Source organism: Durotheca rogersii (genome assembly GCF_024521655.1).
Source record: "Durotheca rogersii strain YMJ 92031201 chromosome Unknown GGS23scaffold_23, whole genome shotgun sequence".
In the NCBI taxonomy this organism is placed as follows: domain Eukaryota; kingdom Fungi; phylum Ascomycota; class Sordariomycetes; order Xylariales; family Xylariaceae; genus Durotheca; species Durotheca rogersii.
The window spans coordinates 586-26,861 of NW_026251254.1; the positions used below are offsets into that span (position 1 = coordinate 586).

The 26,276-nt window shown below is 45.6% G+C and overlaps 5 protein-coding genes across 5 annotated transcripts; 4 read left to right on the forward strand and 1 right to left on the reverse strand.

Moving 5' to 3' along the window:
• Nucleotides 1–15,657: 15,657 nt before the first annotated feature.
• Nucleotides 15,658–16,591, forward strand: GGS23DRAFT_580188 (uncharacterized protein). Its single transcript, XM_051517114.1, has one exon. The coding sequence runs from the start codon at nt 16,236–16,238 to the stop codon at nt 16,503–16,505; it is 270 nt and encodes an 89-aa protein (XP_051369172.1). The 5' UTR covers nt 15,658–16,235; the 3' UTR covers nt 16,506–16,591.
• A 1,334-nt stretch (nt 16,592–17,925) lies between these two features.
• On the forward strand, nt 17,926–19,663 carry GGS23DRAFT_224378 (uncharacterized protein). Its single transcript, XM_051511994.1, has one exon. It carries the CDS (start codon nt 18,165–18,167, stop codon nt 19,452–19,454), a length of 1,290 nt encoding a protein of 429 aa, XP_051369173.1. The 5' UTR covers nt 17,926–18,164; the 3' UTR covers nt 19,455–19,663.
• A 97-nt stretch (nt 19,664–19,760) lies between these two features.
• On the reverse strand, nt 19,761–20,436 carry GGS23DRAFT_599281 (Oxo-4-hydroxy-4-carboxy-5-ureidoimidazoline decarboxylase; the record flags this gene model as incomplete). The annotated part of the gene is made up of 2 exons (XM_051518909.1): nt 19,761–19,817; nt 19,915–20,436. 2 exons carry the CDS (start codon nt 20,434–20,436, stop codon nt 19,761–19,763), a joined length of 579 nt encoding a protein of 192 aa, XP_051369174.1.
• A 437-nt stretch (nt 20,437–20,873) lies between these two features.
• On the forward strand, nt 20,874–23,130 carry GGS23DRAFT_580193 (Prp19-domain-containing protein). The gene is made up of 5 exons (XM_051517115.1): nt 20,874–21,056; nt 21,109–21,153; nt 21,214–21,652; nt 21,703–22,160; nt 22,222–23,130. Exons 1-5 carry the CDS (start codon nt 21,041–21,043, stop codon nt 22,701–22,703), a joined length of 1,440 nt encoding a protein of 479 aa, XP_051369175.1. The 5' UTR covers nt 20,874–21,040; the 3' UTR covers nt 22,704–23,130.
• Nucleotides 23,131–23,869: 739 nt separating this feature from the next.
• Nucleotides 23,870–25,642, forward strand: GGS23DRAFT_606766 (uncharacterized protein; the record flags this gene model as incomplete). The annotated part of the gene is made up of 3 exons (XM_051519945.1): nt 23,870–24,833; nt 24,870–25,378; nt 25,475–25,642. 3 exons carry the CDS (start codon nt 23,870–23,872, stop codon nt 25,640–25,642), a joined length of 1,641 nt encoding a protein of 546 aa, XP_051369176.1.
• Nucleotides 25,643–26,276: the final 634 nt, after the last annotated feature.

Here is a 26,276-nt window from a genome sequence, read left to right on the forward strand (position 1 = left end):
TCGACTTTTTCTCTAGGTACGACTAAGTAACGCTAGCGGAAACGAACCGTAATTTAATTACGTTCGTTACTTTTATTAGCCTTTTACGTATAACGACTTTACTATAAGGCGCGACGAACTTAGTTACCGCTTTTTTCTAAGCCGTTATACGAATTCTTTACGATTTAGTTCCTATTAAGTACGAACCTTTCTTCGACGACGTTAGTATTAAAGGACTAGTATCGAGATACGATAACTAGGAAGTTTTTCCGGGAATACGACGCTTTATCCTAAAGTACTTAGAAAATGTCGACGCCGTTTTCCTAAACTTCGAATTAACCGGTACTACTACTAGCGCCGTTAAGTTTACTTAGTATAAAGGTAGTGCGGTAATCGTCGGATATTTATACGGTATAAACGGTAGGAAGTCCTCGGAAGCGAAGATAATTAAGATTTTAAAGTAGAAGTTATATAAGAATATAAACGAAGTAAGGTCTTTTATCGGTATTACGGTTTTCTTTAGGATATAGATCGATTACTACGCTATAGTCGCTAAACCCCTTCTAGTATTAATACGTAAGAAAGTATACTTTATTTAAGGTATCGATTAATAATATGCTATAGATTCGCTTAAGATTATTTTTATTAACGTACCGGTATTAATTATTTTAAACTATATTATCGAATAGCTAATCCGAGTAAAAGTCGACGTATTAGGAGACGGTTAAGGCTACGTATTAGGTTAGGATAACGATAAAGGTAACTTTAGACCTTCGAGATACGAGTTAGGGATTTAGAGAGGGGCGGAGTTAAATTACGACGCTACGAAACGAAAGTATCTAGGAGTCGTTAAGTCCTTACGACGGCTTCGAAACTACTTTTACGGTATTTACTTCGTACTTAAAACCGACGCTAAAGTACTAATCGCCTAGCTTAACGACGGATTCTTTAATTTCCCGGGCGCTATCCTTATTAAATAAATAGCTTATATTAAGATATTTAGCTTCGATATTTAGCATATACCCGGTAAGAGATATTCCGTTACGGACGGTTTTTTACGTAAACCTAATGGCTTAAGCGACGACGACGACGATTAATAAGAAGGCGATATAAAGGATTTTATTAATATATAGCTTAATATAGTATGCGCGAATATAGTCGTATTACTTAACGTCGTCGAGTAATTTAGCGATAAAGCCCTACTATTATAACCGCCGGAAGAATAATCGATAGAGTCGTAAGAAATAGTAACGTTTTTTACGCGATTTTAATTACCTAGCCGATTAAAAAATAACCGATTAATAGGGTATTAAAAGCGATAGACCCGGTTTAAGAAGAAAGCGCTTAAATACGTCGTTTCGGAGGATATCTTATAAAGGAAGCCCGAGAAGTATAAGGGCATACGACGAGTTATCGATTAGGAGAAATTACGTAAAGCTATAGTTAAGGATTACTATAAGGATTTCGGCTATAAAAGACGTACTTTAATTTACGATCGGATAGCTAGACTATATTATTAACGCGGTATATTCGAATACGTCGCTTAAGAGGTTAAATCGTATTTTAGATATTAAAAAGGAAATAATACCCGGAAAGTCGACCCCGCTTTATATAACGAGCTAGTTAACGTTTTTACTTACTAGGTAATAAACGTATAGTATATATTAATAAATAACGGATTTATCGTAATAATCGAAGCACGAAACGAATTATTCGGTTTTCTCGAAACCCGAGCTATTAAAAAGATAGATTCTAAGACGATCGCTAAGTTCCTCTAGGAGTAGATATTCCTATAGTACGGCGTATCCCTAGTAATTAAGTATAATAGTAGTTCCGAAAATAAAAAGGAAGTCCGTAAAGTAATAGAGCTAGTCGGTATTAGAGTTAAAGTCGGTATTATTTATTTCCCGTAATTCTAGGATATAGTCGAGGTTAGGTATAAAGTAATTCGCGGAGGCCTTATAAAAGGTATAGACGGTAGCGATTAAGGGTAGACGAACCTATTAGGGATAATTATATAGGTAGATAGGACCTCGACGCGCTTATACGGAATGTCGCTATACGAATTAATATATAAGCGTAAGGTTATTATCCCGATAGAAACCGTTATCCTAACCTAGCGTATTATAAATTAAAAGAATATCCCGGACCGAGAATCGCTTTTAGTTATACGCGTACGATTAATCGAGAGACGCTAGGAAGATATATTAACCGTAGCTAAGGTTTTAGCGATTAAATATAAGGAAGCTACCCGGTATTAGGACGAAAAGAACGCTTATCGGATACGAAAAGAGCCCTTAAAAGCCGACGACCTCGTACTACTATACGATACGTTACGATATATAGATAAATCGATAGCCGTAAAACTAAAGTATTACTAAAAGGAACCGTACCTAATCGCCGAAGATTTAAGCTATAGTCGTTATAAGCTTAAAGAACCGGATAAAGTTACGTTATTATATCCGGTTTTAGGCTATAAATTACGGAAATTTATTTAAAATATTAACAGGTTTTAAGAACTAAAGAACCCGGAAGAAGACGAATGGATTATACGCCTATTACCGATTAAATATAAGGAATAGGAATCGACGATTACTAATAACCCTTAAGTTAAAAAAGGCCTAGAGCTTATGCCTTCGGTAATCGACGACGAAGAAGAAGAATAGTTAGCCCCGAACGATAAGGTACGAATTATAGTAGAAATATTAAACAAGAAACTTAAAGGATACGAAGTTATACCTAACGATAAACCCGGACTAAAAAGATCGACCCGACTTAATAAATAACCCTCCTATTATAATACGATAAGGCTATAGTGCTTTAAAATGACCTACCTATACCGATCGAAGAGTAATAAAGCCTAGGAGTTTAATATATAGTCGCTTTCCTAAGTAAGGGAGGAAAGAAGTTATTCCTATATAGTTATTAAACCGGTAGCCTATATACGAAATTAATACCCTAAATTATAATACTAATGAATACGTCCCTCCCTTACTTCTTACCTTAAAAGAAAGTATGTTTCTATAGATTATTAACGCCGATTAACGCGTTCTTATACTTAGATAAGTTATCCTTTACGTTTATCGTTAGGAATCCGGGATATTAATATCCTAATATTACGTAACTATTATATTTTAACATAGGTATATTTTAATATTTAAAGGAAAAGCAAGGAAAGTAATTTATATTAATAAAAGTAAAAGAAAAAGAAAAGGAAAGGAAAGGAATACGCGTTTAAAAATAAGCCAGAAGTAACGTATACCCGCCGATTAATACCTCTCTTTTCCTTTTTACCTTTTTACCCTATTCTTTATTTATTAGTTATTAAGAAAACTAAAAACTTACTTACTTTCCGATCCCCGGAAAGTAGCGATCTTCGAGTTTATTATAGATAATAACTCCTCCCCCGTTACCCGTATTATAAGCGGGTATACGGCCTAGCTTAGATCCTTTATTAAAGGAGGATTACGATCTATCCTTATCCGTAAGTAAGTAAACCGTTCGTCCCGGAATTTATAGCGTATCCCGTTAATAAAGAAGAGGTAGATACCGTAAGAATACCTAAAGATACGATCGGAAGTTAAGGATTAGTAGGAAAAGAAGGGCTATATACCCGCGTATTTAACGGTATCGAAAGAGGCGAGCCGGCGCTCGTAATACTAGTAAGGTATTTCGTTAGGTATCCTATATTATTAAACGAATAGGCTAGCGACGTAACGAAGGTCCGTCGTTAACCGACGGAAATATTCGCTAACCGGGCCCTTATTATTAATCTCTATAAATAACGTCCGGCGGCGAAAGGATTAGACGTAACGAGCGAGGGATATGGCGTAGCTTTAAAGGTAGGTAACCTTTTAAAAGTCCTTACTTATAATCTCCTATACGATATACCGGCCGGCCGCCGGCCTACCTAGAAAATAAAACCGGACGTTACGAATTATCTTATTATTAATTAATATAGCCTTCGATTAATAGATCTTATTAATATTAAAAGCTATATACTTAGCGCTATTAGTTTATTATCCGAATTCCTTCGATGCTTCGGAGCTACCGGCCGATAATTACTTTCGGGCTTTAGTCTAACGGGCGGAAATACGGGGCGTACGGTACCTATTAAGGCTTAGGAATTCGCCGATTAGCGTCCCGGAATTCCTCGGTAGAAAATAAGCGGCGGAAGAATTCGTCGGGTTACTTATTTATTAGGTTTATTAGCGGCGATATCGACTTAGCCCGTTAATACGTTATAGCTTTTTTCTTATCCTCCTTAGCTTTCTTAAACGCCCCGGTAATCTCTTTATTAATAATCCCCGTAGCTTTTAGCTACTCGAATAGCTTAAAGGCGGACGCCCGGTTTAATTTAAGGAGTTATTTCTAGATAGTAGGGTTTATTATATATATATATATATAAGAAAGAGAGATAGGAACGACGAAATTATAAATCTAGAATTAAGAAAAATCGAAAAACGAATTAAAACGAAGATAGAGGACCTAAGGAATAAAAGAAAGGAAGTAAATCGGAACTATGGAATAGCGAAAAATAAGAGGGGAGGTCGGACGAGAACGAAAGAATCGAATACGTTACTTAGGTCGTAAGTACCGTACTTAGGAAAGTCTCGATAATACTTACCTTAGCTTACGTTTAATTACGAGTCTACGAACGTACGTATTTATTACTTTATTAAGAGTATATAATAAGAAGCTATAAACTAACGCGTCTCTTATTATAGCTCTATACGTACGTAGGGAAACGCGCTTTCTTAAAGCGTTAGCCGTAAAGGTATATCTAACTATATCGTTAATACGTCTTCCTTTCTTCCTTTCTTTTTCCTCTTTAGGTATCCTATTCCGAAACCCTCCTCCTATAATTATTATATTCCTATTAATCTTTAGCCTGCCTTTTTTATTATTAATTTAAATTCTTATTTTTACCTTTAACTTATTATCTTTTCTTTCCTTTTCCTTAATTCTTTTTTTTATTTTTATTATATCTTTTCCCCGCTCCGCCGGAATCCCCCTTTCCTTCTTCCTCCCTTCCGTTTATAGAAACGTACGTCGCGCCGATTTAGCCGACTTAATTAAACTCCTACGGGAGATTTACGGTAGTAAAGATAACTAAAGTAATATAAAGGAATATTAGCTTAATACTTTAGATAATTACGATTCGGGAAAGGGTCCGATCGAGTTAGGATCCGATATAGCTTAGGCCTTCCGGCTATCCGCTAATCGATCCCGAATTATAGATTAGTAGTTATAGGAATAAACGAAGGTAACCCTAGCTAACTTTTTCGTTTACGTCGTCCGTTACGATTACCTTACTAACGAGGATATCCGCGCCTTTTATACTATAATTAGTTACGATTTCGAAGGTAGGAAGGCGGCCTTCGAAGTAAACCCGTATTAAACGATAGGCTATCGATCGGTAGGATCGTTCGATTTCCTAACCCGCTAATACCTCTTCGATAACCTTACCTTTACTTTGGTTTTTACGATTTATACGGATCTAGTAAACCCCGAACGAGCCATTACCGACCCTTTAAAGTTCTCCTAAGCTTATTTCGCCGTAGTACTATACCTCCTTAAGTCCCGAAAATTATTTAGCTTTAATATAGTTAGGAACGGCGCCTTCGATCGGGCGGCGTACGCGCTCGGCTAGCTACGGCGGGTATGGAAAGACGGTAATCTTAAGCCTAATATAACCCCCTAATCTACTTACTACGTCGCGTTAATAGACTAATAAAATAACTTTAGTTACGGTTTTTAGAGCGGTATTTTACCGTATCTTATCTTTAAACGACCGATCGAGATCGCGCGTTAGGCCTAAGAGAATAAGGGCTTCGACCTCTTTAATACTATAAAAGAATACGCCGAAGTAGTAGAGTAATTTTATAGCGTTCGGGTTTTAAAGGAAGGGGTTAGTATCGTTAAGCGTTTCCGGTAAGCCGTAAATTATTAGAAGCGAATCGACTTTATTAACGTTATAGCCTCGGTATAAAGTACGTCGATCGGCGAGTTCCCTAGCCGTAAATCCTTCGTTCGGTTTATCGCGTAAGCTAAAGTCCGTCGTTTCTTTATAGCCTTAATACTTAATCCCCTTTATTTCCTCGTATTAACGGACGTAAACCTTCGCTATAATAACCTCGTAGAGGTTATAACGCGCCTCTTCTTTTCTTCCGGACTTAAAAGAATTAAGGCTTTCTAGTCGGGAGAAACCTTTATACCGTATAAGTAAAGGGAAGATACCTAATTAACCCTTAGGACGCGTCCGCTTCCTTATTATTTCCTTAATTAGGAGGGCTAAAACGAAACCAAGAAAAAGGTAGTCGAAATAAAGAAGGAGAACGCCGATCGGGCTAGATCGGCGAAGGTAAACCGGGCTAAGTTAGCCGTAAAGTAATAAAGGGGCCCCCTTATAATATTAAACGAAAAGTTAAAGGCGCGGCCGTAATAATTAAATAATAACCGAAGGAATAGAGTTTCGCGGTAGTTTTTAAGGGGAGATATTAATCGGGATATACCGTACTACCCTTTTTAGTTTAATTATCCCTTACGGTATAATTAAACTAAGGAGGCTATAGTAATACGGTAAGACATACCTTCTTAATATATTACGTAATACGCTACGATAGGCCTTATACCTATATAAAGTAACCATAGCTCCCGTAAGTATAGGATATACTATGTTTATTATTTAGTTTATTACATAGCTAGATTACTATCTTTATTATTTTTACCTTAATTAAAGATTCGTTTTTATTATTAGATTCGTCGTTTTCCGGTTAGTACGTTTATTTTAGTTATAAGCGCTTAAGTTACTTCGTCGTACCGCTATGGCCGAATAAGTGACTTTTGCGTTTTACTTCTTTTCTTTCCTTACCTCTTATACCTTCGGGCTAGCGATTATTATATCCCTACGACTAAGGGGCATAGCTAAGATACGATAACTACATTAGATTCCTTGCCTTTCGATTAGTATAGCGATATTAGTTTTATCCGTCTTAGACTATCGTACGTATTATAGTCTTTGATAAAATGTACTTTCAAGTAAACCTATCCGGGTCTCTAGTATCGCGTACGCTCTGCTCCTCCTTAGTATATCTAGAGTTAATTAAATAGGTTTTCTTTTAATCTTCTATTGTTTTCGATTACGAATATAACTTATATATTACTTCATTCGTCCGTACTCCATTTAAGTAAGTATTCTTTTAATTACGGTACTCCCTTACTATCGCTCGCTTTCGTAACGAGTTTATAGTAGGTTATTAACGTAAACTATGTATGTCACGTAGGCATGCACCCCTAGCGGGAACCGCCTAGCTTACCTAAGCTGGTTAAGTACTTCTATGTATAACCGTAGGTTACTCCATACTCTTTAGTAGCTTTTCTTCTTTTTAGTTAGTTAATATATACCTTCTTACCCGCATTTCATTACTTCCTTTACGCGTAACCTATTAACCTATACGTAGCTCTCGCTAGCTACGTAATAGTTATAAGCCTAGGGTACTTCTAAGGAGATATTATTACTTAGGTTATTCTAGCGTAAGTAAGTAACGTATATTTATTCATCTTTTAGATCTTACGATTATTTTTTTTTCTTATTTTTATATACTAGTACTCTACTTTACGTATTAAGTATTAAATAATTACTTACTTATTTACTATAACGACTAATACGTCTAAATCTTCCCTAGATAAGATTTTAGTTAACGTTTACCTACGAGCTTACGATAAGTAACTACGTTAGTTCCTTACGCTTAAATTAATAGCTATTTAGTTTAGTATTTAAAAGGACGTTAATCTAAATGGAGTTAAGTTTAACCCTAGTTGAATTATAGTAAGTATTGTAGTGGTGCGGTGGATCTAGGCTACGTAGCCTTTTCGATGTCTATTTATATAGGTCGCGTACTCATATTTTTATTAGTTAGATTTAGACCTATAGATATTACGACCTATAGCTATTTATTCGTTTCTTGCCATCCCTTTTTAGCCATCTTCGTTACCCTTTTCTAGTCTCCCCTTTCCTAGCTGCCGTTTTAGTTAGCCGATTAACCGATTATAGTTATTTATAGCTGTGATTTTGGTTAATCGGTACTAGGCTAGTTATTAGTAGTTAGGTAGTCCTTGTTTCGTACCTCCGTTAGCGTACCTACGCTACTCCTGTTTAGTAGCGACTACCTAATAGCTCGAACCTTACCTTATTTCAGGAGCGACCTTTTGCGACCGTTTTTATAGTTATTAGGTTTAGGATACGACGATTAGGAGATTTCCTGATTTTTAGTTAATTAGGAGCTATTTTCGTAGCTCCAGAGCCGTTTTCGTAGCTTTTAGCCTTAGCTTTTTAGGTTAGGATTAATAAAGAGGGTAGATAACCATGGCGACCATTAATAACTACGCCTTCTTATTAGCTTTTGATTAGCTTACTTAAAAGCTCGTTCGCCGATTAGTAGGAATCCTTATCCTCGTTTCTTAATTATTTCTTTTAAAGGAGCTATACTTATTTTTACCCGGTTTCGCCTTCGTTTTTAATAGTACCTAGATAGTAGTTTTTCGCCCTTAGTTGATCTAATACCGTTACCGTCGCTCCCCTTTTTTATAACCTCGTACGCGCTTAAAGGCATCCGTTCTTTACCGATTAATTTATTTTAATTATAAGAGGCTTACCGATAGCTCCGATCGTCTTTATTCTATCCCTACTAGCTAGTTACGGTACCTAGGGAGGTTTCTTCTTAACCGATAGGTATTACGATGCCTTTAATTACCATACGAAGATACCGATAGACCTTATACCTACGAACCTAATCGGGGAACCTACCGATTAGCGCGATAAACCTATAAACGATACCGCGATATACGAATTAAATAGATATTAAATAAAAGAGCTAAGAAAAAAAAATAGTTATAAGTTATAGTCGGAAATAGTTAGGATTACTTAGAGACCCTTCTTATCGCCTTTACCGATATATAGTTAGTAGAAAGAGCCTAAAGAGCCTCTAGAACTACGTATAGAGAAGGAATCGAGGGTTAAGGGAAGCCCGATAAATACTACTGGACGAATAACGGTTATACGAGAATAGCTAGAAACGAGTTATAGAAACGGGTATAAATAAGATATATTAATTAATTTATAGGATTAGGAATTAATTAAAAAGAATCGGTAAAAGATAGCTATAAACGAGAAGAACGAAGATTACGTTATATCGTATAGGATTATTTCTTTATTTCTTACGGGAGCTACGCTTATTTTACCTACCCGTTATAGTTTTTATTTTCCGATTAATTCCTATTATTTCTTAATAGCCCTAATGGAGCTAGCTCGCTCTTAATTAATTAAGGTTAACTAGGAATAGGTTAATTAGGTTAGTTTATAGGTTATAGCTCCGCTAGCCTAATTCTTATTATTAGATCTTTCCTATTTCCTATTAATCGTTAATTAAACTAGCTTAGCTCCTAGTTAGTAGCGATTAAATAGGTTCGGGATTAATTAAGAATTAGGTTTAGGATTAGGTACGGCTGTAGTTAGTTACCCACCCTACCACCTACTTATTACTATTATAATCGTTCCTAGTTAACCTATTCCCTAACTTATCCTATTAGCCTTTAATTAAACTGGCTAGCTTTTAGTTAATTAGGGTTAATTAGGATTAAGTTAATTAGGTTTAATAGGAACGAGAGCCACCGTACCTATTATTAGGAGTTTAATTACTCCTTACGGATTAATTAAACTGGGGAGGCTATAGTGGTACGGTAGATCTAGGCTACGTAGCCTTTTCGATGTTTATTTATATAAGTCGCGTACTTATATTTTCATTAGTTAGACTTAGACCTATAGATATTACGACCTACAGCTATTTACTCGTTTCTTGCCATGCCTTTCTAGCTATCCTCGTTGCCCTTTTCTAGTCTCCCCTTTCCTAGCTGCCGTTTCAGCTGGCCGATCAACCGATTATAGCTTTTTATAGCTGTAATCTTAGTTAATCGGCACTGGGCTAGTTGTTGGCAGTTGGGCAGTCCTTGTTTCGTGCCTCCGTCAGCGTGCCCACGCTGCTCCTGTTCAGTATTCTTAAGGAATATATTATTTAAGAGAATGTTTTCCTGAAAGAAAACTATAAGAAAGCGGTCTACGAATAGGTATTAATCGTAACTAGAGACCGAGGAGATTAGTTACTAATGCCTAAGGCTTGAACTCGAAAGTAATAAACGACTTCGTATAATAAGCTCGTTTCCTAATAAATAACGATCGAGGCTTAGGTTATAACTATTAATAAGTAATATAGGGTTCTCTATAGTTAGACTTTCGTATTTATCTCTATAGGCTTTTTTAATGTAGCTAATATAAAGATATAGTTCTTAAACCTTAACCCGATTATTTAAAACCTCGTAAAGATCTTTCGTAAGTAAATTACTCCTACCGAAGCCGTTATTAAGACGCTCGTTAAGCGAGAATACCGTAAGGTACTCTAAAGAATAAAGGTAAGTACTTAAAATACGTCGAAGCGCTCCGCGCTTCTCCACGTTTTCGTGCCGAAAACCTAGAACCTCTCCGAAGGCTAGGGAAAAACGGGTAAGTAGAAATCGACGCTTGATTAAACTACGAAAAGGGATTGATTAGTAATTAACTCTGGATTAAACGGGGAGAAACTAACCTAGATTAAACGGGAAGAAACTAACCTGGATTAAACGGAGAGAAACTAACCTAGATTAAACGAGAAACTAACCTAGATTAAACTACGAAAAAGGATTAATAATCGATTTTTAAACAGAGAGAAACTAACCTCGATTATAAATAGGATTAAAATAGGTAGGAAATAGGATTAAATGCGTAGTAAATAAATGGACGCGTATGCTACAGTTTTATTAGATGTATCCCTTTTAAGTAGGTTATACGAACTTTTAACTAATTAAAACGGTGTATACGAACTTTCAGCTAATAAAAACAGAGTTTTCTCTAAATGATACCCCTTTATAGAGTTATTTATAGGGGTATTTAGCCCCCTAATTAATCAGTATGACAGGGGGTTATGCGTATTATAACTATCCTCCGGATAGGATAATCCCGAGTAATTCTACGTTATATAATAATATGCCTTTCTTTGTACTCGCGCTTATTATATTAACGAAATTAAGAGCGTTATAAAAGCAAAAGATTTTCTCGAAATAATTAAGGCTAAGATCGCAATCGACTAGGTAACTCGGGTATTAATCGCTTTTATAAAAGCTAATAAACTCGACGAATAACTAAAGACCTTTAAATAATTAGGTATCGTATTTAACGCTCTCGCTACCGAGAATAAATAGAAAGGTAAATCTAGTTATGGAATTTTTGTAATAGCTTATTAAGGTCCAATATTAACGGCGAAATTAAATAATAATAGCGGCTAAGGAAAAGTAACGAGCTACGAATGCCCTTATAAGTCTAGAGGTAGACCATATATATAGCTAGCTCGCTTTTATAGAATCCTTTAAAAGTCCGTTACTAATTAAATTATACGCTACATATAAAATATCCCGATTAATATTATACGAAAGATTAAGGCTAGGTAAGAATTACCTAAGTATGCTAAGCTCCGAAATTAAATCAACCGCTAAGGATAAGACGTTCCCGTAAATAAAATACCTAATAATCGCTCCGGAAACGGGAGAGGAAATAACGCTACTACCTAGCTAGCTAATATTAACGTAATAATTATCGACCTATATATTACATACCTATTTACCTAAATTAAGATTTACTTTATCCTATCCGGAGGATAGTTATAATACGTATAACCCCCTGTTATACTAATTAATTGCGGGGTTAAATACCCCTGTAAATACCCCTGTAAAGGAGTGTTATTTAGGGGAAACTCTGTTTTTATTAGCTGAAAGTCCGCATACGCCGTCTTAATTAGCCAAAAGTCCGTATGACCTACTTAAAAGGGATGCATCTAATAAAACTGCAGCATACGCGTCCATTTATTTACTATGCGTTTAATCCTATTTTCTACCTATTTTAATCCTATTTATAATCGAGGTTAGTTTCTCTCCGTTTAAAAATCGATTATTAATCCTTTTTCGTAGTTTAATCTAGGTTAGTTTCTCGTTTAATCTAGGTTAGTTTCTCGTTTAATCTAGGTTAGTTTTTCCCCGTTTAATCCAAGTTAGTTTCTCCCCGTTTAATCCAAGTTAGTTTCTCTACGTTTAATCTAGAGTTAATTACTAATCAATCCCTTTTCGTAGTTTAATCAAGCGTCGATTCCTACTTACCCGTTTTTCCCTAGCCTTCGGAGAGGTTCTAGGTTTTCGGCACGAAAACGTGGAGAAGCGCGGAGTGCTTCGACGTATTTTAATAAGTATAAATAGGCACGCTTTTATAACAGTGAATAGGCAAGCGTTGCAGCAGTTATCAGTCAATAGGAAGCCAACCAATAAGGTGCTGAACAGGAGCAGCGTGGGCACGCTGACGGAGGCACGAAACAAGGACTGCCCAACTGCCAACAACTGGCCCAGTGTCGATCAACTCTAGATCACAGCTGTAAACAGCTGTAATCGGTTAATCGGCCAGCTGAAAACGGCAGCTGGGAAAGGAGGAGACTAGAAAAGGGCAAGGCAACGAGAATGGCTAGAAAGGCATGGTAAGAAACGAGTGAATAGCTATAACTGGTGATGGCTGTGATGGCTATCGTGATAGCTATAGGTCTAAGTCTAACTGATGAAAATATGAGTGCGCGACCCATATAAATAGACATCGAAAAGGCTACGTGGCCTAGATCCACCGCACCACTACAGTGCCCAGGATCCATAATATACTCTTTTTATCGCTATCCTCATTACTGTGCCTTTACACAGGCGCTTGTCTTCGTGACTATGTCTTTGCTTTCTTTCCTTAGTTATGCTGGCTACAGCTGTTCATGTACGCCCCCTCCTACAGCGTGCCCACGCTGTTCCTCTTCGGTGTCAGTGTGTTGAAAAGGCTGGGCACGAAGCGGGGATTTTCGCTTAATCTGGTTAGAGGTTGGAGTGAGGTAGAGGGGATTCGTCAGGTTGGCCTGTAACCTGCCTATATGGCATAGTAATAGAAAAGTTACCCTTTTACCCTAGCCCATTCGCCCAGCTGGTTGCATTCGCTTCGCGTTCTGGCAGGGCTACAACATGAGCAGCCGATAGGGAGAAGGCTGATAGAAACACAAATGGAAGCATCCCCTTGAGACGGGGTTTGGGAGGTTGGCAGAGAAGACGAACTGAGGTAGATAGGTAGGTATTCCGCCTATGCACCTATCGTTGACCTACCCGAATCTTCTTCCCTTCCTCCTTCTCTCCCCCTCCCGCCCTGCCCCCCTTTCCCGGCGTGTGACCTCCAAACTCCCTCTTCGCCGAGTGAGAAGTGACTGGTGCTGCTGACGCGCCGAGCGCCGGTGATCGGCTGTCCCGAAAGAGAGAGGGGGGGGGGAAGAGAGGTTGGGGCAGAGGCAAGAAACAGAGGATGACTGCTTCTTTTTTTTCTTTCTCCCCTTCTCTCTCCTCTTTTGATTGGTGTGGAGTAGGAGGCCGGCGTGTAGCTGATGAGACTGATAATTGTCATGTGTTGTTGCTGCATGCCTACGTGGGACGATGCCCATCAGGGGTCTTCACTGGCCAGACACAGAATGCGAGGGAAGCGAAACGTAATAGCGATACATAGATGGGGACAGTCCGGCTCCCCCAACTTTTCCTGGGGTGCATGATGCACAAGCAAATGGCCCTCTAGACGAATGCCAACGCCGCTTGGCGGCGTAGTAGAGGCACGACAACCGTGGTGGATGCAACACTCATGGTTACTGGATACGGACCAATACGGCCACTGGTCTCCTGGACGGTCGTCTTCTTCGTCCTCTCCTCCTGTTTCCGTTAGTTGCAGATAGGTAAGGTCCTGTGTGATGTTGACTCTCTCCGCTCTGGCGTCCTATGGTTGTCCAAGTGCGGTGAGCTTGTCTTGACAGGGCGAAACTACGTGACAATCACGTTTGACTGTGAACATTTGGGGAAAGTACCTGCCTCAACAACCCGGGTACTAGGTATACCTACGTAGAGGGGAGGAGGGCCGTTATTATGGTAGAACATCGACACAGTCGTTTGCCCAAGCTGCGAAGGATGATACCATTACAACGTCGCAACGTCCTCCCTTTCGTGGAGGCGAGGGATTGACGAGGTAGGTAGTATGTGGGGAAGGGAAACCAGATCCAGATAAACAGGGCTGGGAGGAGGACACAAGGAGAGCGTCGGCAGCAGGCCAGCCTCGGAGCCTGGACTCGATTTGCGAAGCCCTATCAAGCCCTATACGGGTAGTAAATAGTCTACACGTACAGGAAGTACTTGTACTACGCACTCAGTCAGTACTTCCCACAGTCGAGAGGGTTGAGTCTGGGGATGGGGGATGGGGATGTGGGAGATGCACCGGACCAGGCTGGGACAAAACGTACCTAGGTAGGTAGAGTAGGAAAAGAGGGCTGCGGTTGTTATTGGATACGCTCTCCCGGGATTCCGTGCCAGGGGGGTAGGTTTAGTTGGGGGAGGGCGCCGCTCTGCATTCTACTGGTGAACGCTCGCAACCTGCTTGCCGTGTTTCGCCCTTCTCAGGCAACGAGGGAGCTCCAGGAATCCGCTGCGATGGGATTCGGCGAATCTTCCATCTACCTATCGATAGTATCCCCTGCAAATACCTAGGTACGGTACCTACGAACATATTCCAAAGACCTTTCCGGCCTCCGATGGGTTACGCATCTGCGCGGCGAGAGTACCGTGGTAAGAGAAAGGGTTACCTACATCCTATGGGTACCTAGGTAGCTAGGTAGGTACCTACAGGTTTAGGTAGGTAGGTTCAGGTACCTAGGTAGGTATGGGCTCTGGCAGCAGCCACTAGTCTCTCCTCACCCATCTACTTCGGCCCCCTACCTAGTATGCATACCTCTACATATACGCCCTCCGCGTATCCCGGATGGCTGACGAGAGAGTCTCGAAGGACCCGACAAGCACTGCATAGGCGCAGCCACAAGCCGTACGGACGGAGATAGTGGCAGCGGCAGCGGCAGCGGCAGCATGCGGTCGCTTCTTGGGGTTCTCAGGGCCATCTTAGCTGAGATAAGATCGCCCAACGCCGGACGCGTGTCGACTTTGCGTACTTCGACGTGCTGTGTGTATGTAGGTAGATCGTATACGTAGGTATACCTATATGCCTACCTACCTATGTACAGGCGAACCATTCTATACCTACCTCCCACCCAAGGCCTGGAAGATCGAGCCTCTCTTCCCTATCGTCCAACGTCCTGGACATTCATTAGCGGATGCGGCCTAGGTCTTATTCCCGGCTCGGATCTTGCTGCGAGTCCCTGCGTCCGTCTTGAGACTAACCAGGAGGAAGAAGGGTAAAGGAGGGAGAGGGAAAGAAATAGACGAAAGAGGAAGAAAAGAAACGAGTCACACTACCGCTATACGGGTTGGACTGTTCGACAAGTCTGCGGAATAAACGAGGGCGAACGGTGGAAAACCCGACAGGTTACTCCTGATCGTACGATTCCTCTCTCGACTTCCCGCGCATTGCCTGCCTGTCCTACTGTGTGTGCTCTTTTTTTTTTTTTTTTTTGCTGTTGTTCTTTCAGCCAACCTACGCGATGCTATGTTCAACCCATGCAGCGACGTGCGTCTGTACCTACATAGGTGGGTATCTCACGGGATATCCGCAGGAGGAGGAGGATATTTTCGGAGGCGGAATGCTTCCGACTAGGTATGCCGCCGGCTAACGTCTCTACCCATCCTTATCCACGGATAATATTGCCGATATCTGCAATCTCCCTTCGCTTGATGAATGCGGTTCCCTTTTCTCGATTTGCCCTCCCTGCTTGTCGTCCCTTCGCGGCTATTCTGCCTAACCTATAGTCGACCTCCCTTTTCGCTTTCTGTCGGGCTGGCTTACTATGGAAGTTAGGTAGCGCTCTCCCCCCTCTCTTAGAGGATGCTACGCCGCCGCTTTCTGCCGGTATTTGTTCGTGCGTGCGCTGCACTCACTACACGTAGGTATGCGCGGAGCAAGTAGACCAAGGTTGTTGCGCTGGCCTACCTGCTTGAAGACCGTCCCGTAGGTATGTTAGGTAGGTACCTAGGTAGGTAAAGTAACCTACCTACCTATGGGAGGTGGTGTTTAGGAAGTCCTGGACGCGGAGAGAGAGAGAGAGAGAGATGTAGGGAGAGAGGTGCTTTAAGACCGTCGCCATCTGCTTTTCCCTACACCTGTGTATGGGTAGGCATGTATGTATGTACCTGGGTATGTAATGGTGGTCGTCTCGCTGCTTCGCGCCATTCTCACCCGTCTCCATTCGTCCCTCCTCCACAACACCGCTATACGACAGGGGAACAAAAGGAGGAGGGGGAAAGCTATTGATCAGTCACCCCTCTTTTACATGCCTCTCTTATTACCTAGCACACTTCCGCATTCGTCTGCTTGCCTACACGTAGGTACCATGCCTACCCATTGCCATCGTCGCCATTGCCATCGTCGTCACCATCGTCACCAGTCATAAAAAATCACAAGCACCACATCGCCATTCTCATCGTCAGGTCGGGCGAAAACCGGCGAACCAGAACCTCCGTCCTAGCCCGAACCGACCTTAGGAGCGCGCGCGCAGAGTACTACCCTACCCATCCAACCCCCCCTCTACCCCTGCGAATCCAAGCCTGTAGGTAGTACTACGTAGAATATGTATGGATGTATGTACATACATATATCGTATCTACCATGTCCTCCTATTCCCAGTTGGCTTAAGCCACTTAGTTATCCTGGGTAGGCACGGAAATAGCCAGCTACTTGGGTATGCTTCGGCGTGGTCGAGCTAGCTGGGTTACATGAGCTACGCACGATATCCACACCCAAGCGCCTCTCTCTATGTAGGTATGTATGTCGGCGAGGTAGGATAGGCCATATACGTACATATATTCGCCCTCACTCCGTCTCCACGTCCATCTGGACCTACCTACACACCTTACCTTACCTTGCCCTACCCTCATAGCGAACCGACGCGGGCAAGAAAGGCAGAGAATAAACCTACACCCTCCCAGAACTCTGCGCTTAACGCACGGGTTGCCGTCGCTGCCAACGACGCCGCCTGTCGATTGAAGATTGCAACATCGCAGAATTTGCGCGCCTGTGCATGTGCGTGTATACGCGCATCACCCCCTCTCCCTACATCTCCCTCCTCCTACTTCACCTCGACCATTTACACAGTATACACAGTCGACGATTGTGGAAACGGGGTGGTAAGGGAAAAAAAAACCCAAAACCAACAAGGAGAGATAGGAATCACAGCGAACCGAAGACGAATCAGCAGAGTGGGATTATGGGCAGTTGGCATTACAGTGTGGGATCGCACTAGGTATACTTACGCTACGCCACTACGCCCGCCCGTCTGATCGATCGATCGACTAGTCGCCACTTTTGTCATTTCCCAAGAACCTAACGCTCCTCTCGCTGCGTTTGGACGTCGTCGGCGGGCCTTTTACCCGCTTACTCCGCCTCTCCGGGGAGCCTTGATGACTTACACCACTCACACCACCACCTGCTTGCCTCAGCACCCTCGTCTCGATCCACGGAGGCCCACGACCGGCCGTGAACGTGGCGTACTTCTCCGAAGACGGCGTCGCTGCTCCTCCTGCACCGCCGCTTATCCCGTCGTGCCGTTGCCGCGCACAGTTCGGGACTGACATCGGTCTCTCGGAGGGAACCAAAGTTCCGTCGGACAATATCGATTCGCTCTCGCCCACCCCTTAGTACTTGCTGCGCTTCCTCTTCCCGCCACTAGTCCTGGCGGGCGGCGATATTAATAAGACCCTCGACCCACGCGACGAAGACGACGTCCTGCCGCGAGCACGCCCCCGGCGCGGCTCCTCGTCGTCATCTCTCGCGAAAAGGCGATACCAAAGAGAGACGCCGGTCAGCCTAAGCTTACGCGATCATGACACACTTCCCGACCTGATCCGACTCTTACTCTTTTTTGCCCACCCCCTTTCACTTCCTCTACCCTACCCACGCCGTACAGATACGCGCACGGAGGGGTGTCGAAGATATTCTGGAAGGGCTACGTTAAAAAGGAAGAGGAAGAAAAGAAGAACAAGTTTACTTAGTATCTTCGTACACCAAACCTAGTTGGCTTAGCCTATACCTGATAGACAGGGGCAGGGTTACTATGGTCGTCGGGCTGGACGCGCACCAGACGTCCCTGGAGCCCTTTGGATTATGGACAGCCCGCCACGCTCACCCGGATGATGCGGGCCTTAGCGCTGGTAGGGCGCGCTACTTCCGCCTCGGCGTGACGGCTCCCACTTCGCCACCACCGAGCGTTATCCGCGCCTTGAAAACTGGGGGGAGTAGCGGCGGTAATGGTGGTAGCGGAGACGGCGCGGATCGTGAGGCTCTTAGTTCCGGCCTTGCGAAGATCCAAGTAGAGCTTCACTCGTGTCAGGCCTCGCCCATCAATGGACCGCGGCCGAGACCGAGAAAGTCTGACTCTGCTCCCGTGTTTCCGCAGTCAGAGGATATCGGCCAGGATGAAAAGGAAGCCAATGCGCTCTCCACTGTGGGACAAACCGAGGGAATAGTCTTCTGCTTTCCCCGCGAGCCAGTTGAGTCACCAGTCCTTTTCCGAGCGACCAAGCGGCTGAGGCCGCTACATGACGTCGACGGGCCGTGGACTAGCGGGTTATCATGCAAGAAGCGGCGGTTGCGGCTGCATCTTGTAACGAGCCGTCTTTCGCTCCCATTTTCCTTACCCGCAACGCACATCTTGAACCGTGAAAGCGGCGAGGACACGCCGGTGCTCAGTCGATTTCTTAAGCTCGCGGCGTTGGGGGCTAAGAAGGCCGGGCACCAGAGCGGGCTCATCCGGAAGGCCGCCGTCTTGAACCGAGTAAGGATAAGTGTGAGACAGGCGGCCGTGCTGAGAGGGCATACTGTGTTGGCGGGTATGGCTGCTAGAGGAAACTTGCTCAGCCATGGTTTGCAAGTAGTGACATCCAGTTCGACGGGGGCGAGATTCCCCGGTCGTTCGCCCCCTCACGATTATCAGATGCCGTCGGCGTGGCGGCCGCACACGACAGAATTCCGCCCGCCTTGTACCATCACGAACCTCATGGCCCAGGGAAGTTCTCCGGATGGGCCAGGTCATTTGGATAACGATGTCTCCGTGCCGATGCCGACTTCCTCACCTCTGTTACCTGGCCTGGATGTAATTGCTAACCCAGTCCACCTGCCGCTGCACGAAGAGGACGAGGACGATGTCGCGTTCCCCTCGCCGGACCTCGATACGAGGTATGCTGATCTCTCGGATGACGACTTGGGCGATGTATATGCGGATTTTGGGGCGATATTCGGTTCCGCTACGCGGTCCCCTGAAAGCGGTAGTGGTGAATCCGGCGGCGATGAGCACTTCTACGAGGAGTACCTGGATGAGCTGGACGGGATACGGTGGATGGCATAGGCTAGGGGCGAATGCCTACCTCGCTAATCCGTGGGACTACCAGGGACGCCGGGTATATGCAGGACCGGATGCTAGAAATGTGGTGCGGAATTATTGCGCGACGGGAAACATCAAAGTCACCTCGAGGGAGTTCTGGCTCCGTGTATGGACCTAGGCATGTGGATATCTACCGCAGCCTCTCCGGCAACCCAGAGAAACGCTTAGCACCAAAGCAGCCACCGTAATCTAGGTTGCGTAGTGACACGGAATCTGACGCTTTGTTACCTTCCTACATCATCATAGGTTGACATCAGGGCAGGCCGTCTTTTAATTAGTAAGAACTCGAAACTTGCTTGCGCGATCCAGAGCGATGTTCACTATCGCCTGGGAGGGGTGGGGGAGGGAAACCCGAGCTCGTCAGCATAACTAGTCGCGGATCTCACACCATAAATAAACAGTGCTGGAACTGGCTCCAACATACCTGGATAGCTTCTTTTTCCTCGGCAGCGATATCACCACGATCAATACGCTCTCGCATATCCTGCATTATGGTATCCCGGCTCCGGCCGTTCACGAACACCACGTACCGCAACCCCGGGAAGCGTGCCTCGTACTCCTCATTGAGCACCTGAAGCCTGGCCGCCTCTTCCTCTTTGGAGCTGCCTGGTGGCGCAGGGACGTTCAGATGCGCCTGCTCGGCCTGGCTTTGCGCGCTCTCGACCTTCCTCGCGCCTAGTCGGGGATGTGACCCCAGGATCCCGTGAAGTTTGGCCCGTTTCTCCGGCGTTGTTGGAGATTGGGTGAGTTGAGATACGGTGGATCCGATATATTCGATGAGGGAGGCGTACGAAGCTAAGGGGAGATTGGGATCGCGGATCTTCGGGATAACCAGGGAATGGATTTCGGGAGATGGTTCGAAGAGGACGTCGAGTACGGACTTGAGCGTGCCGTCATCGACTGCACGAAGGGAGGAGATGGGTGGTAGAGATGCTAGAGCTGCCATGACGCCCGAGGGAAGGGCGGTACAAGGAACCAAAAATATAGCGGAGAAGACAGAAGAGAAGCCCGATGCTATAGAAACATTGCCTATAATGAAACGCAGCACTCGTAAGCTGGCTAAGCGATTGATCCTTTGACTCGAGGTTGTGATTTTGGGTATTTCGAGTAGTAGGTACTTACCTACCTACCTTAGGAGGTACCTAATGAAATATCATGGAGACTGGCGCTAGGATGTATTGACTAGGTACGTACTAAAAGACCTTATCGATACCATACCTTTAGGTAGAACTCACAAAGATTAGGAACCTTGACCGCTGGGTATCGATAAGGATAAGGATATTCCCAGCCGGTATATGTGGTGGAACAAATATGGACCGGGTTTTGCGTATCAGGGAACAGGGGGGGAAGGGGGGGGGGGGGGAGTCAACTTAGCATTGCAGGTTTATTTTTCTTCAATCCAATCAATCATTTATGAAGTCAACAATCCTCTGCGCGACAGTATTGCGAAGCTACCCCCAACTCGAAGCCAACCTTTTTGAAGTTTCGTTTGGTCCGGGCCTGGCAACTCCACACACCCAATGCCATCGCCGGTCATTTAAGGCTTACCCATGATGCTGTGCTCACGTGGGTTTCCCCTGTTTACCGCCTATGCTCCTCAAAGCTAAACATCAAGTAGTTTCCGGTGAAGCTCCCGAAGAGCCCGTCGTCTCGAAGCTGTCAGGTATGTCTGATCAGCGGCCGTCTCTCCCTGTACGCCTCCAAGCCAGCTAATTCGCACCAGGCGCTGTCTTTGAGAAACGCCTGATCGAGAGGTACGTAGAGGAACATGGGAAGGACCCGGTGAGCGGCCAAGACCTCACACTAGACGATCTTATTCCTATCAAATCTGCTCGAATCGTCCGACCCCGACCTCCCACTCTCACGTCCATACCTGCCCTCCTGTCGACCTTCCAGAACGAGTGGGATGCGCTCGCGCTAGAGACCTACAACCTGAGGGAGCAGCTGACGCGAACGCGCGAGGAGCTTGCGACCTCTCTTTATCAGCACGACGCTGCCGTCCGGGTCATCGCGAGGCTGACAAAGGAGCGGGACGAAGCTCGGGATGCATTGTCAAAGGTGACAATATCGGGAGGTGGCGGAGCCAACGGGGATGCCATGGCCATCGATGCCGAAGCCCTACCCGAGGAGTTAGCTACTAAGGTGGATGAGACACAAGCAAAGTTCGTGTCATCGCTACCCCCAGCTACTCAGTGCGCTAATACGTCGATAGACTGTCTACGAGCCGGAAAAAGCGGCCGATTCCCGAAGGATGGGCAACTGGGGAGGACATCGCCTCATTCACCATCGACACCACGAACCCTCTGCCCGTTCCTCTGGCCACGACGGTTAGTATCGAAGGCGGTTATGCGGCAATTGGCGGGCTGCAGGGCCATGTTGTCATCTACTCGATCGAATCGGACAACGTAGAGCGTTCGCTGCAAGTCGACGAGCCTGTGACCGACTCGATATGGGACGGTTCGAAGGTCATCCTCTCAACCTCAAAGGGCTCGGTGAAGGTCTTCGAAAATGGCACCGAAGTCGCATCCTTCTCCGAGCATGCTGGACCGGCTACCGGTTTGTCGATCCACCCAAGCAAGGAAATCCTAGCGTCTATCGGCTCGGACAAGAGCTTTGTTTTCTACGACCTGACCAAGCTGCAGCGCGTCACGCGCGTATACACCAATTCCGGTACGTTTGCGGTCCCAGGTATAGGACAACTCGCAGGGCATTTTTGCTAACTGTACCTTAGCTTTAACGGCCTGTGCATTCCACCCGGATGGCCATCTCTTTGCTGCTGGCACGAACTCGGGCGAGATCAAGCTTTTCATGACAAAGACCGGAGAGGAAGCTGCTTCGTTCCCCCTGGGGGCTCCGGTACAAGCCGTTGTCTTCTCCGAGAATGGATTCTGGTTTGCCGCCACTGCAAAGGGGCAGACTACGGTGACTGTATTCGACCTGCGCAAGGAGGGTGAAGCTGCACAGGCTAAGGTGCTGGATATCGGCAGCACGGTTCAGAGTCTAGCATGGGACTACTCGCAGCAGTTCCTGGCGACCGGCGGGCCAACTGGGGTGACAGTGCAGCAGTATAACAAGAGCTCGAAGTCGTGGTCCGAGCCACTGCGAGTAGCAGCCAGCGCTGTGGACGTGAAATGGGCCTTGAATGCGAATAGGCTTATAACGGTGAACGGGGATGGCGTGGTTAGTATTCTGGCTACTAAGGAGGAGTCGTGATGTGCGTGGAATCCTGGCGTTCGTGGGACCGTACCCGGTCGATACGGACAGGGAACAGGAGTGGGACTCGATCGGGTGCTTCGACGATGAAGATTCATTATTTGGCCGAGAGAGCCACGAGGGCTACCGGGATTCTGAGATTTGCCGACGGATACTAAAAAGCAGTGAGGGGTGGATGGCAACTGATAATAATAACATATCCGTATGAACTTCATGACCTGCTCCCTCCGTCCGAAGTACCGTGGAGGAGAACAACTCATGTCTAGATAGGGACCTCTAGGAGGTGGTGAGAGAAGGATTACTCGTTTAATACTACGCGCAGTGCATATCGCGGGTAACAGTAACAGCAACGAGCAGCACTTGGGATAGAATTCGGGGTTCCGGTATTCAGGTGTAGGCCGATTACTTCCAAGTGGCAATATAGTGGAGGATGAAATTCTTACCTCCTAAGACACCTAGGAGGTGCCTGTAAAGGTAAGTACCTACCCTAACATTTAGGTACCCGATGTGCCTGAATCAGGAGATGTAGGTTACCTAGACGCGGCCTTCTAGTCAGACAACAACAACCAGGTAGGTACCTCTTATCGACCCCTGGCTAAATTTCGGGTACCTGGTACTGAATCCTTGTGTGTACATATTATGTATTATGTTGCATGCGTCCTATTCTCCCTCCTACACACTTCCATTTGGCCTCCTACACAACTCTCTCCGTCTCACCACTATTGCATTCTTTGCCCCTTCGCCCTCTTTCCCTTTCTTTCAGCTTCTCCTGAAAAGCCCAGCCGGCTCTTGCAAACAGCTGCTCACGCGCGCGCGCACATCCGTTTGGGTGTGTTCGAGACCGCATCACCACCACCGCCCCTCCCAATCCTTTATAATCCCCTCTCGCCACTGTGCTGCCAACGCGTCCGCCCATATATAATTGACTCCAAATAACGCTGGGCGATTTTGGCCAGCTGGCTAGTCAATCAGAAGATGGGAGCGAAGCACTGATCGCAAATACGTGCGCTCTATCCAGGTCTCATGAGCCCAAGTTAGTCGTGTAGGTACGTCGCGCTGCTCGCACAGGTCGGGTTTGCATCGCAGCCTGGGCTTCTTGGGATCTACACACATCTCGCCGTTTAGCTTGGGCTTCGGCCCCTATGGTGGCCCCAGCGGCGTGTATTATGGAAGAAGTTGCAAATTCCGATTCACCTGGTCCCTGGTCACCTAGTCCACCTGGCTCTGCTCCTTACCCTGCTTCTTCGGCGGTTAGCACCGCCAGCTCCCCAGAGTATAACGAGAGTGAATTTTCCGATACCTCCCAAGGCTCTCAACAGCACAGCCCTGAGCTAAGTAGTAGCTCTGCATCTATAGCGACATTCTCTCGTACCCTATCTTCTATGTCGTCTAGCGACGCAGAGACCTTTCTAGACCTTCTCACCCGACACTACGCCAACGACCATCACTTTCCTGGCGTAGACGCTGGAGGGGTTAACGACCTGTTAATCAGCTCCTACGATCCCGACCTCGATCACGAATCTGGCGACCTCGGTATGTTTAACGGTTACGATTCGGATGAAGAAAGCCTGTTCGTTCGAGACCACACGGGCCGTGGGGTCGGTGGCAACAATATCGATTTGGCCGGCTCTAGAAATAGCACTAGGGCGCCTAGTATAAACGCCTGGGACGAGAGTTCGGTAGAGAGCCTTTTCGAGCACAACCAGTTTCCAGCAGGAATGAACCGCACCAGACAAGCTGCACCCCGGCGCGATGAGTTGGTAGAAATGGAGATGGAGGACCGAAGAAGCCCCGGGATTCGACAGAGACAGCAGAGGCAACGGCCGCTTAGGGCTCAGCCGGACGTGATTGATCTGACAGGCGACGACGGAGGGCCCTCGAGTCCTGTTCAACCCATCCCTCGACGTGTCTTCCAGAGTGCGCTCCGACGACGCTCACAACAGCGAAGCACCCCTCCGAGACTAGCCCGTAGCGACACCAGTTACGTAGGAGCTCGCGAGGTTATCGACCTCATCTCCGATTCGGACGACGGATCTGCCCCGGCAACAGCTGCGAGGAGAAACCCAGGTGCTGTCAGGCGCGTGGGAAGTCATCGCCGGTCACTCGAGAGGGCGTCAGAACTACGAGACCGTATTCTACGAAACCCTCCCGACCTGGCCGACTTAGAGCCGCGTCCACGACTACCACAACCACAAATACCACCGCAGCTACCACAACCAGAATTCACCAGCTTAACCAACCGTAACCCTTTCCATCATATCCAACACTTCATCCACAACTTTCCCATATTCCGACTCATCAATAACCCCACAGCTATGGGAGATAACCACGACGACGAAATCGTCATGCTCGGTCATCACAACCTTCTACCCGCGGCACTGCCACCAGCCAACCTCCCCCCAGTTCACCTTGATTATATCGCCCATCCTTTCGCGCCCCCCCCTGCATCTGCCGGCCCTTCCGCAAAGCCCGCTCATGAGCCTCCGAAGGAAACTCGACCAGGCTTCACGAGAAATACGGGCGAGGACGTAGTTGCCATATGCCCTAGCTGCGACCAAGAGCTAGCCTACGATCCAGATGGCGATGGAGGCGACCCAGCTACTCCGGCTAAGAAGCATCGCACCAAGAAAGACAAGGCAGAGCATCACTTCTGGGCCGTCAAAGCTTGCGGACATGTGAGTATTCGTATTTTCACAGCCATGCACTCTTTTTCTTTTCTTTTCTTTTTCTTTGGCTGGTTATTAGGTTTGTGGTATTGACATCGTTTCTAGGTTTATTGTAAGAAATGCTTCGACAACCGCAAGCCCGTTGGGAAGAACCCGATTGTCGTGGGCTTCAAGCCGGACCCTAAAGGCACCAAGAATAAGGTACTCTGCGCCGTCGAGGATTGCAGCTCAGATGTAAGCTCGAAAACCAGTTGGGTTGGCATCTTCATGTGATACGACCCGAGGGAGGGCATGAGATCATCGGCTGGACACACTCACGATATCATGCCTCGTTTTTTTCTTATCCTTTTTTTCCGGCATTGACGCATGGCGACATGGCATCTACACGTTCGCAGCAGGGGATAGTGGTTCGGAAAAGGGCTACGTAGAATGTGGACGTCGCGTTGTTTATGCTCGGTTATGATGGCCTCGGCGTTACTATTATCGATGGAAATACCCCAGATGACCAACAGCCAGGGCTGGGTGCATATGGGACTTGCGATGATGGGCCCGGCTCATACGCACACATACTATTACTAGATGCGGCCGTTTCTTCTATCAGATAGTAGAACACAAGCACGGGTATCAACGATGGGTTTGCGTGTGCAGTGGCATATGTTAAAATCTTTCTTCTAGTTTGTTTCCCGTCGGCTGCTGTCCAGTTAGTCGGGGCTGTAAATGATAGGGGGCGTAACTCGCCCCGAGCTCCCTTCGACGGCCCCCTATCTATCTGTCTACCGACTGGCCACCTCTTATCTGCCCGACGTCTATACAGATCTCATCATGCAGGTACACGATCCCCGATGAAATATCCGACTAGGCAGTATGAGACCAGCCTCGAAGCAGAGGAGAGAGGCAGGGAGCTCTC

What these genes read in the sequence shown, in the direction of transcription:
- GGS23DRAFT_580188 (XM_051517114.1), top strand. Translation starts at nt 16,236, where the DNA reads ATGTATGTACCTGGGTATGTAATGGTGGTCGTCTCGCTGCTTCGCGCC.
- GGS23DRAFT_224378 (XM_051511994.1), top strand. Translation starts at nt 18,165, where the DNA reads ATGGTCGTCGGGCTGGACGCGCACCAGACGTCCCTGGAGCCCTTTGGA.
- GGS23DRAFT_580193 (XM_051517115.1), top strand. An exon ending in CGTCGTCTCGAAGCTGTCAG is followed by an intron (nt 21,154 to 21,213) that starts GTATGTCTGATC and finishes AATTCGCACCAG; the next exon opens with GCGCTGTCTTTGAGAAACGC. An exon ending in GCGCGTATACACCAATTCCG is followed by an intron (nt 22,161 to 22,221) that starts GTACGTTTGCGG and finishes ACTGTACCTTAG; the next exon opens with CTTTAACGGCCTGTGCATTC.